Here is a 19,961-nt window from a genome sequence, read left to right on the forward strand (position 1 = left end):
TACCTTTGGCTCTGAGAATCTCTTTGATCTGGATGCAAGATGCACATCAAACACAACACACCATCTAATAATGCTGGTCAGGGAACAAAATCACCATTGTCCTCAAAATTGTGGCATACCACCCCTCATTTACTTAGGCAATCATTATTATTTTCATTATAATTAATCCATAGGCACGAACCTGCAAAATTTGTCCTTGTGGGGGGTGGGAAATGTTCTGAGCAGAAGCAATCGCCTCATCATCTACTTCAACACTTACCCAGCTCCCCTTGCAAGAGCCTACTAGGAAACTTTATTCAGTGGCGTTATGTTCCATCCGATTTTATGTTTAGCTCAGCACTGCTCAAGTTGAGGTTTTTGCGTTGCTGCAAGCTTGCTGACTAGACTTGAGGTTGTCAGCAACAATCTAAATCAGGTTAGAGTCACTGGATTCCAGCCCTGTGTCGCATTCAAGGCTACCCTCTCACACTTGATATACCACTAGATCCTGGGCAGGCCCACTACAACCTTGTCGAAGAACCAGCTGACTTCTACCACTGTTATGCTACTGAATACCAGTTACTGGGGGAGTAAATAAGGAAGCTGGCTATTGTCCTCATCGTGCCCTGGCTGCATCCTAGTGGCATCTAACTCGCCGTTGTGAGAAGCAAACATCAGATTGTCCGGACAAGAATAAGATAGAAAGCGGATCCCTGCAAATGAGACCCCAATGGGGTCAGCTGACAAATTTAATAGTTGAGAGGAAATGTAAACTAATTAAGTTATAAGCAATCTGCCAACTGACATACACCTAATAGAGCCGGTGTGACATTGCACTATGCTGAACATTCCTTCTGTGCAGGCATTTCAGCATGCCAGATGGAACAATCGCCCCTCATGATACCCCCAAGCCAATTTCAGGGGGGAGAGGGGAGAAGGCTCCATTGCAAGTCCTTGCGCAGGGAGCTCCCATTCATCTTTAGATGTATCCCATTCAAGCAGTTACCAAAGTACATATACCATTTTTTATGGAATCAGAAAGGGGGACGGGTCGTTAAGATATAATCTAGTCCAATCCCCTGCTGATGCAGGAAATCTAGTGCTACAGCACCCCCAATAATTATATAATTATGGCTGTGGTTTCCATAACTGGGGCCTGTCGCAAGAGCAGAGTACAGATTAAACTAATAAGAATACACACTGCAGACTGAAGGCAAGTTCCCCTGAAATTAAGCGGATTTACCTCAAATTAAAGAGCGTTTCAGATTACAGGTGGTTCCCATTGGGCGTGGAATTCTCAAATGCCAGCATTGTTAATTTATCCCGAGCTTTTATGTCTGAATGAAGTTCAAAAGCAGAGCAAGAGATGGACCTGCAGATAACCTTGCAGCAAGGAAGAAGAGATGTACATAACACAGGTGGAAACAAAAAGAAGAGAGATAAAATCCAGAGCGTTTATTAAGGACTACTAGAAAATATAGATTCTTACCCTATGCAAAATTAACAGAACAAATGCAATTATTTTATCACACTCATCAGCTTTCAAATGAGGACAGAGCAGAAGGAGCCATTACACAGTAAAAAAATATTATAGTTTCCCCTGTGCAGTGTGGAGATATTAAAAGGTATCTGATTTTAAGAACTACTCATTCCTTCCCCATGCAAAAGGGGAAGCTTTTTCATCTTAAGGGCATGTTCCCTTGTGTACAGCCTTTGAGGGGAGGGGTGCTTGCCAGTGGTGGGGTGGGCCAGAGGCAAAACTGGGCGGATCATTGGATGTAGCTCTTACTTTTGTACAGTAGGCTACATCAGGGTTTCCAGCAGTTTTTGGACTACAACTCCCATCATCTCTAACTAGCAGGTCAAGGATGATGGGAACTGTAGTCCACAAACAGCTGGAGAGTCAAGTCTGGGAAACACTGGGCTACATTCCAGCCACGCAAAAAGTCAGAGAGGTTCCTCCACCTTTACCAGAGAGCATTTGACATCCAGACACCTGCTCTAGGAAACCAGCCTGTTGACGACCATGTTTCGAACAGACTGCTCGAGCTTGATTTCCATCTTATGCCTCACAGCTCAGAGTCCTCAAGTCTTGCTCTTAAGTGGGTGGAAAACTTCACCTGATAAATTTGGGATAAAGCAGAACAGCAAGGCTAGGGAGAGGTTGCAAGCCAATTGTTGTAACAGATAAACTTCAACTTGACTATAGCCTGTGACGAGTTCCCATTGGCTCTCTTATCGCTAATGTTTTCTGTGTGCACTAAGGAGGGAAACCCCTGCTAAAAGTGCCAGGCGTTTCCCTTTGCTTAGCAGCGGTTTAAATGCAAATCCCTTCCCGAATCAAGAAGGGGCTTGCACTGAATCCTGCCAAACTGAGCAGGTTTTAACCCCTGCGGAGGGGAGAGTTAAATCCTACACAGTTTGGCTACGCTTTGAAGTCCCCATGTTGGGACTTCAAATAACCTCAGAGGCAGCCAAGTGCTAAATCTTCGCTTTAGCAGTGCCTTGCTGCCAGTGAGGTGCTTTGAAGCAGCCTCCAGACTTCAAAGCCCCAAAATGTCATTTGTGATGTCAGGCGATTTGGCATTTGGTCAGCCCCACCTGTCAAATTTGGCTTGTGAGGCAGATCCTGATAAGGCTCCTCACACCCTGCCCCCCACACACTTTGAAGTTTGTTACCACAAATGGGAGGGATACAGGTGGCGCTGTGGGTTAAACCATAGAGCCTAGGGCTTGCCGATCAGGTCAGCGGTTCGAATCCCCGCGATGGGGTGAGCTCCCGTTGCTCATTCCTAGGTCCTGGCAACCTAGCAGTTTGAAAGCACGTCAAAAGTGCAAGTAGATAAATAGGTTCCACTCCGGCGGGAAGGTAAATAGCGTTTCCGGGCGCTGCTCTGGTTCGCCAGAAGCGGCTTAGTCATGCTGGCCAGATGACCTGGAAGCTGTACGCCGGCTCCCTCGGCCAATAAAGCGAGATGAGCGCCACAACCCCAGAGTCGGCCACGACTGGGCCTAATGGTCAGGGGTCCCTTTACCTTTACCACAAGTGGGGGGACAGAACAGGCACTCACCAGCTCCTTGCAGTCTAGAATAGCCAATTTGCCTTCCAAACCAACAGGTGTCATCCTCCTCTCTTGGGCTGACTGGGACTTGCGCAGGAAGCGCTTTGCGCACAGTGCCAGGGATGGAGAACTTGTAGTCCTCCAGATGTGGCTGAACTCCAACTCCCATCAGCCCCAGCCAGCTTGGCCAATGGTGAGGGATGATGCGAGTTGGAACCCAGCAACATGGGAGATCCCTGGTGTACATGCATATCCTGATTTTCCAGCTGTAACCCAGCACCATTTGAATCATGTTGAAGTTGCAAACCAACCACCCCATTGTCTTGCTTTGTTAAAGAGTTTACAGGACCTGGAGGTATGGAAGATAATCTCCTGGAGCCATACAGTGAGATGAAGGCACCTGGACAGGGTTCAACCCATTAAATCCTCTTGCCTGCCCCACCCCTTATGCAATCCCAAGCACTAGTGGAAGGGAGGAGGTGAAGGAATCCCTTAGCATTTTTGTACACTGCCTCAAACAGGTCATCATGGAAACTCTAGGCAAAGTAGAGAAAGCAAATGAGATGAATACATTTTCTACCATGGCCAGCAGAGGGAAGCAGCAAATTAAAACAAGGACAAAAACCCTGAATAGATACAGAAGTCTTTTATAGTGTGACGAAAGCTTTTCCTAACCTCTCTAAACCGGATTCTTGAAGCTTGGCAAGTGTTGTAAAAGGGGGGGGGGGATGCTTACAAGCTAGTAGGCAGTGTTTCCAGTCTGGAATGCGATTAATTTCGCCAAAGCTCTCCAAATCCGGCCTCCAATTACCACTTCAGATACTTGGGGAGGGCAATTTGGAGACTCACCCAGATCCATCCATAGCGAAGTTTTCAATCCTCACCCTGAAACGTCAGAGCAAGAACTGGCACAAAATGCCGGGGTACCAAGAGAACAGTGAGTGTCACGTAAACTCACAAATCCAAGTGGAAAAATCTCTCCAGGCACTTACTGTGTACACCTGCTTTTGTGCGTGGCAGGTGCTGGCAGTGCCCTGAACAGGCGCAGGTTGCAAAAAGAAAAGAGGTGCAGCTACGATGTCCTAATCTGATGGGAATGATCAGCAATGACGGTGGGGACACACACACACCTAATTTTGGACGGTGTGGCTGGTGGTACACACTGAAATGCACAGCACTGGCTCCCAGTGCATTTCCAGGCACAGTTCAGAAGCACTGGTGCTTCTTGGTGGTGCCCTGTCTACATTACAATATTTTGGGCAGCAGGTTAAAAAAGCTTTAATGTTTTCCCAGGGCTTTTTTTTTCTTTTCCGAAAAGTGGGTGTTAAAAAAACTCCTGAAATTACTGTATTTTTTGCTCTATAAGACGCACCTAGTTTTTGGAGGAGGAAAACAAGAAAAAAGATATTCTGAATCCCAGAAGCCAGAACAGCAAGAGGGATTGCTGCGCAGCGAAAGCAGCGATCCCTCTTGCTGTTGTGGCTTCTGGGATAGCTGCACAGCCTGCATTCGCTCCATAAGACGCACACACATTTCCCCTTGCTTTTTAGGAGGGAAAAGTGAGTCTTATAGAGCAAAAAATACGGTAAATTGAATGTTACACTGTTTTATCTATGACTGTTTTCGTGCAAGTTTGTGATGCTATTTTAATGCTTCATGGCTAACACCTCCCCCCCCCCAAAAAACACACCAACACACAGACACACATATAGAGAAGGCACAAAGTGTTCATGGTAGGAGAGAATTGCCCCTGGAGAAAGCCAATTCCTTGGACACACACACACAAATCTAAGCTCCCCATATGATCAGGTGCAATCTGACCTACAACTACTGTTGTAGGAAACCCAAAGCATTCAAATTTAGTTTCGGTATACACACAAACACACAATGCCTCTGTTTTGTATGCTGTTTTCCTAAACCTGGATTCCCATATGTGAGCAAACTACCTTTATTCCCAATCTCATTCTTATGTGCAAGCAGAGTAGCCATTCTCTCTGTGTTTTTAGTCCTGCCAGGAAAAGGAGAGTTAAGTGCTTCACAAAAGCGATTGTCAGAACCCTTCCTTACAGATAGAAAACTGTGCTAGATTGCCGGACGCAAAGGGCTCCTGTAACGTGTAAACCGCTGCTGAAATCACCTCTTCAAAAGAGTCAAGAGTTCTGTCCTCCTTTTTCATCTGGTCACCCACGACCGTGTCTTCTCAGCAGGGGTGGGAAATGAGGGAACAGCTCTTGTAACGGCGGCAAGAACCACAAGAAAGCAATCCTGAGGAGGAGGAGGAGCAGAGCGCAGGAGATAATGAAGGCAACTCAGCGAAGGTTGCAAACATTCGCCTCTCGAGAAACAAACACACAAGGAATTCTAAAGGGCAGCAGAAGGGCTTCCTTAAAAGAGAGAGAGATTAGAGAAGAGGTAGTAAAAGGGTCTTCATCCATCTCGAACGAGGCTCGCCAAGGTGGTGACCTCCAGCTCTCGTTGGGCTACAACTCCTTTCAGTCCCAGCCAGCAAAATTGATGGTCAGGAATGATGGAAGCTGTAGCTCAGCAGCAGCTACAGAGTGACAACAAATGCTTAATCTCTTCTCCAAGAGGATGTAGGCAAAGGTACTCTCGGAAGAAAGAAGGAGCAGAACAACCACAATCCAAGACCCTTTGTTTCTTTCAGGCAACGAGGCACGACTCAGCCTCTTACTCCTCGCCCACGCTGACGTGGACCCGATGCCACGCGCTGTTGAGCACTCCCAAAATGTTCCAGATGGGCGCCACTGTGTTGGGCTGGTCGTTGTAGCTGGCATCCACAGCCTTGCAGACAATGTCCAGCTCTTTGGTGCCTTCGGGCACGCAGGCGTCCAGCTGCCACAGCTGCCACGCCCAGGCTCGACCAGGCAGCTGCTCCTTCCCAGTGAGCTTGGCCACGTGCCAGCTCTTCCCACCATCCAGCGAAACATCGACGCGGATCACCTTTCGCCCCCCTCCGCTCCAAGCGTAGCCCTTCACCGTGAGCTCCCCGGGGCAGACGCAGGCACCCGGGCCCGGCTCGGTGATTGCCGACTGCACAGGCATATCTTGGATGGCAGGGGCGCTGGAGAAGTCCACGTTGTCCCACGTCACAGAAGGGGAGAATCCTTTGTAGTCCTTCTGCTGCCAGTGGCTCTGGCTTTCCTCCGGGCCCACCGTGATCCGGGCCAGCCACTTGACGTTACGAGCGCCGACTATCCCCGGCGCGATGACTCGGAGGGGGAAGCCGTTGTCCCGGGGCAGCTCCTCCCCGTTCATCTCATAAGCCAGGAGGACGTCCCCGTCGGGACTCATGGCCTTCTTGAAAGGGATGGAGGCCCCGTAAACTGTGCCGCTCTGATCCTTATCCAGCCCCTCAAAGCAGACGTGCCCCTTGTCGCCGGGTCTGTACCCGGCTTCTGCCAGGACATCCCGAAGCAGGGCCCCGCCCCAGCGCGCGTTGCTTATGGCCCCGACGCCCCAGCCCAGCCGGTTGGTGTTCTTGATCGCGTTCATCTCAGCTCGGCGATTGCCGGCGCACTGCAGGGTGGCGGTCACCTCGTGCTTCGGGAACCTCCTCTTCAAGTCCTGCAGAGATAGGGACATCGTCCGCCCGCCGGAACTCTGCACTTGCAGCCGGTAGGTGGCCAGGTCCACCACAGGCACGGGGAAGTGGTTGCGCTTGAAGAAGAGCGCGTTGGGAGTCAGGTAGTTCTCGGCAATCAGCTCCGGGGGGGGCTCTGCATTGAAGGGCTTCAAGGTGTTGATCCGCAGGGCGGGGTGCCTCTGGGGATCATCGGCGTATGGGTCTCCCGGGGTTGGCTGCGGAGGCTCCTCGGGGCTCAGCTCCCCCACTTTGTACCCGCGGAGGATCTCCAGCACGTGTTCCTGCTTGTGCATGGCGTAGAGGGCCCAGAACGGTTCCAGAGCGCCCCCCGCCGCCAGGAGGATCTTACTTTTGCCTCCAGGATGCACCTCTACGAAGTCTGTGATGTCAAAAACGTCGCTGCCGTAGGTCACCCACACCCGGCTCGCTTCGCTGTTGTGGCGAGCCACCTCCTTCCGGGTAAAGACCGGAAACGGGGGTCCAGCTGCGGGCGCTGGGGTCTCCGGCTCAGCTGCCTGTAGGGAAGCAAGAGGGGAAAGCCATTAAGAAAGGAGAAACAAGGGGTCTTTGCAGCCCTTAGCACCCTTTTGCCATGGTCAAAGAGCCTCACTTATTTACATAAGAAGCCTGTCAAACCACAGTTGAACTATGGAGTTTGTTTCCTTTTCTTAAGCAATTTTTAATTGGTTTTTAAATAAAAACAAACACAATCACCACGAAACAGCAGTACATCTAAGAGTGTGTGTTTTATCCATTGTCTCTAGACATACACTTACACATTGAAACATATTACTTAAAGTAGCCCCTCCACTGAGAATATTGAGCAGTTAGTATAAGAAGGTCTTGATTTTGGTTATTAACATTGTTAAAGAAAGGGGTCCACGTTTCCCGGGAGGCGTCTCTATTTGTTCAGCCTTTAACAACGCCTCCTGGGTCTGGTAAGACACTCAGACATTGCTATATCCAGGAGTTTGTTTTCATAAGGCCGAGTCAAGGTCATTAACTTCCATGACTTTCAAAGAGGATGAGGTAAATTAATGGAGGATCAATGGACTACAGTGGTACCTCTGGATACAAACGGGATCCATTCCGGAGCCCCGTTCACATCCTGAAGCGAATGCAACCTGCATCTGGCGATTCGTCGCTTCCGCACATGACGTCATTTTGACCGTCTGCTCATGCGCAAGCGGCGAAACCCGGAAGTAACGCATTCCGTTACTTCTGGGTCTCTGCAGAGCGCAACTCGAAAGCGCTCAACCTGAAGCAACTTCAACCCGAGGTATGACTGTACAAGCTAAATGGCTACATTATATCTCCACTGTTGGAGGCAATAAGCCCAGGAATACTATTTTATGGGAGCTGCAAGTGAGGATGGCAGACTTACGTTTATCATCTCCCACCTTGCTGCTTGCAAGTTTAAGTTCAGGCACAGTGCCAAGACCTTTTTTTTGTACAACAGCCCAGCTCTCAACGTTTAGCTCTTCTTTTCTTCACATCCCACTGTCGGCATGCAGAGGGTCAGTCGCAAGGCCAGCTGGCTAGCCCCAGCTGGGTGGTTTCCTTCCAGCTGTCCCGCTGCGAAGACCCATCGGCCTCTGCTCCGACATATATCAGCGACCCAGGCTTCAAAGCCAAGGCACACTATGTCAGCAGAGCGAACTGCGCACACAGAATAGGCGTGAGGCTTGTGGAAGCATACTACAACTACGGATTTATTAATCATAAATCAGGACAAAGAAACATGTTGTCTCTCTCTTTGTCTTCTCTGAGAGACAGGGAAATAGCAAAAGCTATACACGCAACGGAAGTTCCCAGCAAGCTGTGCTGGTATGTAAACAGACCTGTGACATGCAACAATTCCATGTCTGCAACTAAAGGTGGAATGGAATTTTCCAACCCCCACTGCACATCCCACTTCCCCAAGCAGCCCCACTCACCCGCCGACGGTGATCTCCATAAGCCAAGATGGTGCCTAGGCCCAGCCCGGCCCCTGCTGCTACCATGACCCTGCGCCTTGTGCTGCCAGCATCGTTCCAAGTGCCATGGTTGCGGTAGGTTGTCCAAGCCATGCAGACTGGAGGGTGGGACCTCCAAGGCATCTCTCTCAACCTGTAACCAAAGCAGACCAAAACCTTAGAAGATATCTACAGCAAATACTTCGGAAGTGTTAAAAAACACTGTTCTATTGTAGTTTTTTGTAGTGTCATTACCTGCAGGCTTAAGAGACATACAGGAAAAGGACACGGGAAGAAAATGCAGAAATAAGTTGCAGAGCGGGACAGAGGAGGAAAAGAGATAATTTGCTATGGCGGCACAGGGTCTGTCTTCCAGGATCCCAACAACATAATCAAAGGAATCTGTACATTCCCTTAAGAGCAACCTTGCCTGACCAGTGCAATATTCCCACTTCACACACAGGGAGGGAACTTAAAAAAGATGATGATGATGATGATGATGATTATTAATTACTTATAACCCGCCCATGTGGCCGGGCCTCTCCAGCCACTCTGGGCGGCTTCTAACAGGATATTAAAAAGATCAAACATTAAAAACTTCCCTAAACTTCCCTAAAGAAAGACTGTGGGCAAGTAACCTAGAAAATGTTTGCCAAAGTAGAAAGGAAAATGAGTGCAGTTTGTTTTGCTTTCAGGCTGCCATTCTTAACTCCTTGGCAAAGGTGCCTTTCTCTTTTTCTTTCTCAAAAAGAGCGTGTGCCTGCAATTGCAACATGCAGCGTGTTATCTGGCAAATTCCAGACCTGACATATAAAATAAGGAAGCTTTCTAGAGCCTTATGGTAATCGTTTATAAAAACAGGCCTGCCACTTCTCTTAAGAGAGTCAGAACAGGATGGTGTTTCCTGTGGGGCAGATTATCAGCACTCCGCAAAGCTACCTGATCATTGTCCTCACCTGCTACCCTCACAGAAACTGCAACATTCATATACTTCCCAAATTCGCCTCCTTTACCCCGCCCCCCGCAATTCATTAGGCAGGTACCCTCACCACCATGTTTTAGATGCCTGCTGATTTTTTCATTACGGCAAGCCTACCCAGACATATCATTTAGCTATGTATTTTTTGCTTCAAACAGTTTTTCTGATTCTATAGTCTATAAGAATCTATATTCTGATTCTACATGTGTTTTACTGATAATATTGTGTGTACAACCTAGGAAGTTTTATAATTAAGCAGCCTAAACATTTTTCTCAATAGAAATAAATCCCAAGGGTTGTCCTCAACGTAGTGCTAAGCAAAACATTCTGTCCACAAAAAAGAATTTGGAACATTCTCCACCTCTTCTTCCTCTGCGCACCCCCTAAATCTGATCTGCGGGTTCCCCCTAACCCTTTGTAGCAGGTTTGGTAAGGTGGGGGGGGGGCCGAGTGGGGAGATGGTAGAAATCCCATTGTGCTACAGCTAATCCATGCGCTAGCACAACTGTTTAGTTGAATATCATCCCACATTTTGAATTTACAGACTTTCAAAACAAAAATCCTAAAAAAAACCAGACACACCCCACCCTGTGAGATTGAAATAATTACATTTTTTTTGCTGGGATTTCTAGACACCGAGAGCATAGGTAGCCTGTTTTCACTCAGGTCAATCGGTGATTAATCTTTAACTCCTGCCCCCACTCAAGGCAAGGTAGAGGGAATTATAAACCTAATAAAAGGAGTCTCCCTACCTAGATCCTTTGCCTAGGATCACAGAAGCAGAAGTCACATTGAAAGGGAAGTGATGCACTTGGAGATAAGATTAGAGTCCATATACAACTGGGTAAGGAGCCAAAACAAATACTCTGGAAAGGCTCTTTAGGAAAGTTCAGGTAAGGTCTTTTTGCAAGGTCTTTTAACTTCCTTTTAGGCCACAGGAGCAATACTGCCTGCTGGAAAGGAAGAGACTTGGTAGGATGTGACTGGATGGGGGGTTTAAATTGCCAATGTGAGTGGAAATTATAGAGTAGAGCTAGAGAAGGAGAAATAGCAAAAAGGCCCTAGCTTGACATGAACTTTAATTAGTAAAAATACTACATTTTTTTATTACAGAAGCCTTTTCTCCCTGTGTGTGTTGGAAACTTGGTTTCCCCTTTCAACCTCTCTGCTTTTCTTTGGGACCAAGAAACAATCTGAGGGAGGAATGTCAGCCATGAAATTTTATTTCCTAAGAAACTCAACCACTTTCCACACTAGAGCTTTTCCTACTATATTGTCTCTAAGCCTTCCTTACCCTAGAGAAGAGCCCTGTGCACTTAGGAGCTTGCCCTCTATTTGCTAATATGACGGTTGTTCCAATAAAAACAGTATTGTTTTTTATTTACTTTTGCAATTTTTTTGGCCTGACTCATTTGCCGAAAACCCCACAGGCAGCAGCCTTTTGAGTCCATGTCAGGATTTTGAGAGGTCAGAACAGAAGGAAAGATGTCAAGCGTGTATAGCAAGTTAAAGATCAAAATGTCCTTTCGCAAGAAACACAGAGTTGATGTAAATAGTCCATGCTCCTTACCAGTGTGTTCTGTGAAGGATGCAGAAGCCATTCCTGCTGGGTTTGGACAGCAGCATCTTCCCAATACCTACATAAAACAGGAAAAGTCAGACAGGATTTGCACCAGACAAGACAAGTTCTAGAGCTGCTCATCAGCTGGAAATTCAGTTGTCACAGGGACAGTCTGGCTTCGGTTGTCTATGCTCTGATACTCCAAGTTAGACTATTGCAAGGTATTGCGCCGCCTTTGAAGATGCAGAGCTAGTGCAGAATGCTGTGGTTGGATTATTAACTGAGATAAGAAAGTGTAAGCTCGCTTTCAACATTTTAAACATTATTGAACCAACCAGAGTCTTTACTTCACTTCCACTGCACTGTATTTACCTCTCTCTTAATAAAGGTAAAGGGACTCCTGACCACTAGGTCCAGTCGTGACCGACTCTGGGGTTGCGGCGCTCATCTCGCTTAATTGGCCGAGGGAGCTGGCGTACAGCTTCCGGGTCACGTGGCCAGCAGGACTAAGCTGCTTCTGGCGAACCAGAGCAGCGCACGGAAATGCCGTTTACCTTCCCACCAGAGCGGTACCTATCTATCTACTTGCACTGGTGTGCTTCCTAACTGCTAGGTTGGCAGGAGCAGGGACCGAGCAACAGGAGCTCACCCCGTCGCGGGGATTCAAACAGCCGACCTTCTGATTGGCAAGTCCTAGGCTCTGTGGTTTAAGCCACAGAGCCACCCGCGTCCCTCTCTCTTAATAGATTCTTATTAATTAAAAGGTACGTGCAGCCCAACCCATGTTTACTCAGAGGTGAGTGCCATCAAGCCCAAGGGAATTTACTTCTATGAATATATATATATAATTACAGTGTCCTGCATTATTTCAGCTTTGCTCTACATGTTCCTAGTTTCCTTCATGCTAATCATCAATAGGCTTCCTACTTGCAATATTGGAGACCTGTTTCGCTCCTTATATTTGTGGGTCTAAAATGTACAGGTTGTGTTGTAGGCATTTAATTCCACATCAGCCAAGAGAGGCAGGAAAACACCCCTAAGGTAGCAAAATGGCTTCTTGGAGACCAGCTAAAAATGCCGACCTTAATTTAAAGTTTTAATAAAATGCATACAGAATACATGGTATGATCAGTTATTATTTACTTACTCGGCTGGATGAAAACAAAATCTAATTATTAACAAGGAAATGAGAGAATGTAATTTGAGGCTCATTCTTAATTTGCCCGCTTGTCCTGGCGAGACCTGGTTAGCATGACATTTCCCTTACATACTTTATTTTATTTTACTCTTGTATTGGTTCTGGCTGTGTCCTAACAGCCTGAAATACATAAGTTAACACAGGTTAATGTTTTCCCACCGTTTTATCGCCACTTGCTGCATGTCAGGCTGCTGTAAAAAGCAGTCTATTAAAAGGGAAGTCAGCAAGCTGATAGTGGGACCAACACCTTCCCCTGCAATAAATATTCTCAAGAGATAACCTTTCCTAGAAAATGAATTTTAAAAAACTAGGTGAAAAGTGATCAGACTACTATTTTTTATACGTGCACCCAGAGCCGGATTTAGGTTTGATGAGTAGCCCAAAGCTACTGAAGGTAATGGGGCCCTTTATATGTCCAGCTGTCCTTTGTCAACAACAAATTGTCGCTGTTTTTTGTGTTGAATATATGCTATATGGTAATTTATGGACCTAATAGGTATCTAAAGCCATTTGCACATAACAAATAGGAGCCCATACAACACAAGATACTGTTGCTGTATGTAGGTTTTATTTTATTTGTTTTTTATCTTATATTTTGGAAATGTACATCCAGGTTTTTTTCCCTTTAAATTTTTTGGGGGCCCCCGAGAGCGGGGCCCTGAGCTATAGCCTGCTTAGCTTATACGTAAATCCGACACTGCACCATATCCAAGCTGTGCAATACAGAAGTAGATAAAGGTAAAGGGACCCCTGACTGTTAGGTCCAGTCATGACCGACTCTGGGGCTGCGGCACTCATCTCGCTTTATTGGCCAAGGGAACAGGCGTACAGCTTCCAGGTCATGTGGCCAGCATGACTAAGCCGCTTCTGGCAAACCAGAGCAGCGCACGGAAATGCCGTTTACCTTCCCGCCGGAGTGGTACCTATTTATCTACTTGCACTTTGATGTGCTTTTGAACTGCTAGGTTGGCAGGAGCAGGGACTGAACAACGGGAGCTCACCCCATTGCGGGAATTCGAACCGCCAACCTTCTGATCGGCAAGTCCTAGGCTCTGTGGTTTAACCCACAGTGCCACCCGCGTCCCACAGAGAAGTAGATAGATGGATATAATAACACCACAGGCTTTTGAGAACAATCCCTGCATACAAAGGTCTCCTAGGAAGCTCCACGAAAAGCTGCTACAGAACACAGAAGTCGCCAGAGGTTCTCCCTCAGATTTAGGAAACAGCCTCTCTGTACAAAATGCTGAAGGATAAATGCTTCTGAGAGGCTGGAGAAAAAAGGCCCAGGGCCAGCAAGACACATCCACAGAAAAAGAGCAGTGACAGACATCTGACTCTAAGGAACCATAATGGGCTGCCTCCCAGATCCTTTTTTTAAAATGGAATATTATTGTGAAGAGGAACATTTTGTTTAAACTGGCAACCCTATTAATAACGCTGATATGTACATATATTTGGTCTTTTGCCAGTCTGCTGATATGCCTTGCGCTCAGGGGTGCCAACCTGAATATAATTTGGGGGGGGGGACGACGGGGGGGGTTTTAAAAGGCAAGTAAGCCCCTCCCTGCATAATCGATCACATGACATGGCACATTTGAATGGGAGTTCCCCATAACCTGGGGGGGTGTCCCCTTCAAATATGTTATAGGGGTGGAGGGGAAGGGACCTCCTGGGAGTTGACTCTACTTTTCCACGCACATCCTCGTAAAAAAGAGCAGCCCCCATAAGAGGCAGGGGACGCGTCAGCACAACCCCCCCCCCAAAAAAAAACAGATGCCAGTCAAAGCCAGGCTCTTCCCTCCCCTCCCCCCGCCTTTCGCCCCACTTCACCCCCCAGGGCATCCTTGCCCATATGGATTCCTTTCCCTCCCACCTTCAAGTCAGGCCGGTCCTCCCGGGAAAGGTCCGTCTCCGTGACGCAGCGGCGGCCGTGCGTTGTTCTCCTTTAAGAGGAGGAGGTGGGATCGATGCGGGGGGGGGGGGCGGCAGCGACGACAGAAAACGAAAGTCCTCGCCCACCGAAGCTGGAGAGATTTAAAGGGCCCGCGGCCCAAAAAAGAGCTGCCGCGTCGGACACGGAATCCCCCGCGGCGACCTGAGTTGCGCGCCGCAGACGAGAGCTCCAGCTGGCCGACGTTGCCCGCCTGGAAGATGCTCCCGTGAGCCGCGTGGAGTTTTCTGTTGCGCAGGTGCTGCGCCCTCTTGGCTCCGCCCTCGCGGCTCGGCAAGCGGAGGAAGAGGCCGCCCTCCCGCCCAAAATGAAGCCCAAGGCCGGGCCGGGCAAGCAGGCGCCGGCGGGGGGGAAAACAGTATTCTTCCATCCCCGATTCTCAGCCTCCCTGGCTGGCGTCCCAGGTTCTTTTTAAAAAATAAATTAAAATAAATTAAAAACATCTTTATTGGAAGTTCAAAAAGTACATAATTCTATGTGCACTAAACATTGTGAGACGTAAATAAAAGAGAGGAAAGAAAAAGAGAAACAGAACCCGTGTAGAAGGAAAAATAAAGGGGCTTCCCCGAAACTGTATACTGTACAAGATTGTTATTGTACTTCACCAGATCTTAACCTATTACAGTATTTGTAAGAATGGATTCCAAATTTGTCCATGACAAGTCTGTTTATATACAAGTTGTTCATGTGTTGTGCGTCTTCAAACTTAGAAGGGAGCCCTCTTTTTATTTTTCCAATTCCTCAGGATTTGTCTTTTTGCTGTGGTAAGGGCACGAGATTCCACTCATCTTGTCCTTTTGTAAAGTTGCTGGGTATATAATTCAATAGGATATTTTGCTCTGTAAATGTGAGGTTGTTCCGTATGGTTCTGCTGATGGTTTCAGTTACCCTCTGCCAAAAATCTTTCAATATAGGACAATGAAAAAACATATGTTTTAGAGAAGCATTATCCCTATTTCATCTCCAACAGGCTGGCCCCAAATTCTGGCCTGATGAGAAAGGACTGGAGTAGAATGCTTATTTATTTATTGTACTTATATGCCGCCTTTCTCTTCAAAGGCTGTCAAGGCGGCGTTGTCTACGGGCTTCTCCTCCTACCCATTTCACCCTCACAACAACCCTGTGAGGTAGATTGGGCTAAGAGGCTGACCCAAGGTGAGCTTCGTGGCCGAGCGGGGATTCGAACCCTTGCCCGTTTACCTTCCCGCCGGCGCGGTACCTATTTATCTACTTGCACTTTGAGGTGCTTTCGAACTGCTAGGTTGGCAGGAGCAGGGACCGAGCAATGGGAGCTCACCCCGTCACGGGGATTCAAACCGCTGACCACTGACCTTCTGATCGGCAAGCCCTAGGCTCTGTGGTTTAACCCACAATGCCACCCACATCCCACAACAACCCATGTACTGCATAATAAACATATGCACCTCTGTCATGTTCCCTCCTTAGTTGTTTTCCCCCAACTATGAAAATTTCTAAAAATCCCAAACCTTTAGCCATAGGGAAGTTGTGCCATCTCTGTTGTGCCATCTAGTTTGCCCTTTCTAAACCCTTTTCTGCTCTGCAATGTCTTTTTTTTATTTTTAGGTGAGGTGACCAGAACAGCACAAGTACCCCAAGTGTGATTGCACCATAGATTTGTATAACAGCATTGTGCCAGGTATGAGGAAGTTGTGACCTGGCAGATGGAGGACTCTCAACTCCCAATCAATGGTAAGGGATGATGGGAGTTGATGTTCAGCAACTGGAGAGCCCCAGCTTCCCCAACCCTGTTAATTTTGGTAATTTTAGCTTTAATAGTGTTTTCCTCCAGTTTTCCCAGATCAGATATTAACCTAGGTAAAGGGACCCCTGACCATTAGGTCCAGTCGTGGCCAACTCTGGGATTGCGGCGTTCATCTCGCTTGATTGGTCAAGGGAGCTGGCATACAGCTTCCAGGTCATGTGGCCAGCATGACTAAGCCGCTTCTGGCGAACCAGAGCAGCGCACGGAAACCCCGTTTACCTTCCCGCCGGAGCGGTACCTATTTATCTACTTGCACTTTGACGTGCTTTCGAACTGCTAGGTTGGCAGGAGCAGGGACCGAGCAATGGGAGCTCACCCTGTCACGGGGATTCGAACTGCCGACCTTCTGATCGGCAAATCCTAGGCTCTGTGGTTTAACCCACAGCGCCACCCGCGTCCCGATATTAACCTAAGTAGCCTGTAATTTCCCATATCTCATCTTGCTCCGATTTTAAAACTGACCACTTTCTAGTCCTTGATGCGGAGGCTGATCTTAGGGACAAGCTGAATATATTTGTTATAAGATCAGCAATGTTCTTTAAGAATATTTGGGTGGATGCCTTCTGGAACGGACAAATCTGTCAATTTTAAAATTGTCAGTAGGTGTTAGAATTTTTGTTGCATAAGTTCCTCATTCTTTCCTGAGGAACTAATTTAGTTACAGGGATCTGCCCCACTCTTTCCGCTGTGAAGATATATGCAATTAATTAATTAAGTGTTGCCAGTTTATAAGTTGTCATTATAAGTCTGCTAACTTGGTATCTTATCACCATTAGTTTCGTCAGTTCCTCAGACCTTGTTTTTCCTGAGGACGCTACTTTACATACAGGAATCTGCGCTACACCTCCCTCTGAGGAGACATATGCAAAATTCTGCAATATTCATTTCCTCCTTTAGCATCCTTCTGACTTCCTTGTCTTTGAAAGATCCAGCCACCTCCCTGGCTGCTCATCTGCCTCTAATGCAATTATTTTGTTGTTGTTGTTCAGCTAAATACTTACCGGTACTTACATATTCTGCATCCCTTATAGTCTTCTTAGATTTCTTTTGCCAATATTTCTTGGCAAAGAGCGGTAGTCACATAATCTGGGTAACCGGGTTCGCGTCTCCGCTCCTCCACATGCAGCTGCTGGGTGACCTTGGGCCAGTCACAGTCTCTCAGCCCCACTCACCTCACAGAGTGTTTGTTGTGGGGGAGGAAGGGAAAGGAGAATGTTAGCCGCTTTGAGACTCCTTAAAGGGAGTGAAAGGCGGGATATCAAATCCAAACGCTTCTTCTTCTTCTTTTGGTCTCTTCCTGCCTTTAATAGCTTTATTAACTCTGCTCATCACACAGGGATCCTCTTAGGCCGGGTGGTACTTTTTCTGATTTGCAGTATATATTCTAGCTTTTTTACCTCATTTTTGGCAAAAATTTTCTGGGTGGGATGTGACTGGGTGGGACTTTGTTGGCAATTGTCCATCTACATCTATGTTGAATTTAATAGTACTATGGTCGCTGTTTCCAATTCAGTTACACTTATATCTCTTACCAGGTCCTGGGCTTAATATTTAGTCATCTCCCCTCTTGTTGGTTATGTGACCAACTGTTCTAGGACACAGTCATCTAGGGCATCTAGAAATTTTGCCTTTTTGTCATGACTGAAATATGTATATGCTTTGTCTATGCGAAGCAGTGTTAGAAACTGAAATATGAAAACTAAGAGCTAAATGGCACCTTAAACCTAGGTTGTGGGTGCAACAACAAAATGTCTAGGCACTTTTTTATATATAGAACAATAATACAAAGCTGAAAATAAATGAACTGCAGCTAAAATCTTACATTCATTTTTCACGTGGTCCAGTCCTTCCCCTGCCCATCCCCTTAATATACTTAAGAGGGTCTCTTCTCCAGTCTTCAGAGAGTAGCTGGAAGTGGGGAGGCAGAAAAAGGCCCTCCTTTCCTTCCACTCTGCAGTTTTAATCTGAAATCTCAGGTGCGGTACCGTGCCCAGAGCTCAAAAATCAGCTTGCACTAATTAAATCCCCTGTCGCAAAATGCACCTGGAACTGTTATGTACTGAATTTCTCACCCTTGGCCAGCAGGGGGAATACTGTGTATAGTTTTCACTCAGGTCCACATATGCAAATAAGGGATTGAAAGTGACGTTCAGTGATTGGATAGTTACAGAAAGTGTTACAGTTGCGTTGTAGTGGAGCTCTATATAAGCAGGCTGGCTGAACCCTTCAGTTCAGTTCTGTTCTGTTCTGTGAGTAAACAAGAGCTGTTTGAAGAATCGCTGTGTCGTCTGATATGTTCACCCACAACTTAACAGGAACAATGGGAGTTTCGAACACTGATGTGAAGGTAGTGAGGGCAAAAAGTTGGTCACCAGTTAATATTGCACTTTTGGATCCCTCCTTCATTTCCTTCTCTATCTTAGAATCACTTTGGGCGTTTTGGTTTGGGGGACGATAATATATCCCTGCTACTACATTACGCTTCAGGTCTGGTATCACCACCTAGAGCAATTCTGCAGAGGAGTCTGCTATTTGGGGGATCTGTAGCTTGTTGGACTCCCATGTTCTTGTTGATATGCAGATTGATATTATCTCCAATACACCCTTCCCGGTCCTCCATATAAAATTTATATCCAGAGATAATCATAAGCCTGCCTTTCATCCAAATGACTTCATTGCCATTATTGTCTATGTTATGTGTGCATTGCAGGAGATGGGGGGGGGTCTTTATAGCTTTATTAAAATAAAAAATTGTGTGTTTTTAATGTTTTAAAATGGGATGGATATGGGTTTTAAAATGCCACTGTAGCCAACCAAAAGTCCAGAGGTAACATTATCATCAATTTACGGTGGGGTGGGAGGTTCACAGGCTATGAAGGACTTGCTCACAAATTGATTGACAGCTGCATGAATTATGATAGCTAGGAAGTGGAAGGGGCAAGCAGAATATAAAACGGAAGAATGGTGTAAAGAGGTGTGGGATATAGCTATTAACATGTGCCATTAAGGTAAGACGGGGAATATGCAAGAGAAATGATTTTGAGGAGATATGGAAGGTGTTTGTAGAATTTGTACTGTTAAAATGGAAAAGGGGTCAAACCACCACAATTTTGGGAGGTTGGGTCTCTGTGGTGGGGTGCACATTTTTATTCGTATTTATTTATGATTATTACTTCGTCAAAAATAAAATTATAAAATAAAAATAAAAATGCCATTGCAGTGCGTGGTGCTGGGTGTTCCTCTAAAGCAGGCATGGCCAACTTGTGGCCTTCCAGAGATTGCTGAACTACACTTCCCATCAGCCCCTAGCAAGCACGGCCAATGGCCAGGGATGATCAGAGTTGTAGTTCTGCAACATCTGGAGGACCAAAGGTTCCCTAAATTGGCTTTAAAGCATAGCAGCATAGGAATCTGCCTTATACTGAACCAGACCATTGATCCATATAACACAGTACTGTCTAGCAACAGCTCTCCAAAATTTATGGCAGAAGTCCCAGTGCTTACCTGTCTTGTATGCTTTTGAGTCTTAGGAGGTTCCATAGCACTTATTCCTAGGTAAATGTAATAGAATTGCAGCCTTAAATACGTGTTGTGAGTTGGAAAACAGATGTTTCTGGAGGTTATGAGATACAATGGCTTTCCTTGACGTATACCCTTTATCAACTAAGTGCCGAAAAGCACACATGGGCAGCTTGTTATGGAAAGATAAGAATGTAAATTCACCAGTAAGGACAGGAGGAAATCTCCAGCCCTATCCTATGGGAACAAGCCCCAATATACTCTATTAGCTTTGAGCAACTGAGTGGCAACTAAAAGGAGCGGAACTGCCCTTAGTAACCTGTTTCCATACAGCAGAAGGGAGCATTGTACTGCAGCACAAAAGGAG

General features: G+C 46.7%; 1 protein-coding gene across 1 annotated transcript; it reads right to left on the minus strand.

Moving 5' to 3' along the window:
• Positions 1–1,419: 1,419 nt before the first annotated feature.
• On the minus strand, positions 1,420–14,550 carry SUOX (sulfite oxidase). Its single transcript, XM_083427616.1, has 5 exons — positions 14,215–14,550; positions 11,150–11,216; positions 8,583–8,754; positions 4,626–7,160; positions 1,420–4,386 (listed from the first exon to the last, which is right to left on the minus strand). The coding sequence occupies exons 2-4, from the start codon at positions 11,203–11,205 to the stop codon at positions 5,730–5,732; spliced, it is 1,659 nt and encodes a 552-aa protein (XP_083283742.1). The 5' UTR covers positions 11,206–11,216; positions 14,215–14,550; the 3' UTR covers positions 1,420–4,386; positions 4,626–5,729.
• Positions 14,551–19,961: the final 5,411 nt, after the last annotated feature.

Source organism: Podarcis tiliguerta (assembly GCF_965153285.1).
Source record: "Podarcis tiliguerta genome assembly, chromosome: 2".
Taxonomy (NCBI): domain Eukaryota; kingdom Metazoa; phylum Chordata; class Lepidosauria; order Squamata; family Lacertidae; genus Podarcis; species Podarcis tiliguerta.

What these genes read in the sequence shown, in the direction of transcription:
- SUOX (XM_083427616.1), bottom strand. Translation starts at nt 11,205, where the DNA reads ATGCTGCTGTCCAAACCCAGCAGGAATGGCTTCTGCATCCTTCACAGA. An exon ending in ATCCTTCACAGAACACACTG is followed by an intron (nt 8,755 to 11,149) that starts GTAAGGAGCATG and finishes CTTTGGTTACAG; the next exon opens with GTTGAGAGAGATGCCTTGGA. An exon ending in ATGGAGATCACCGTCGGCGG is followed by an intron (nt 7,161 to 8,582) that starts GTGAGTGGGGCT and finishes GCTTCCCTACAG; the next exon opens with GCAGCTGAGCCGGAGACCCC.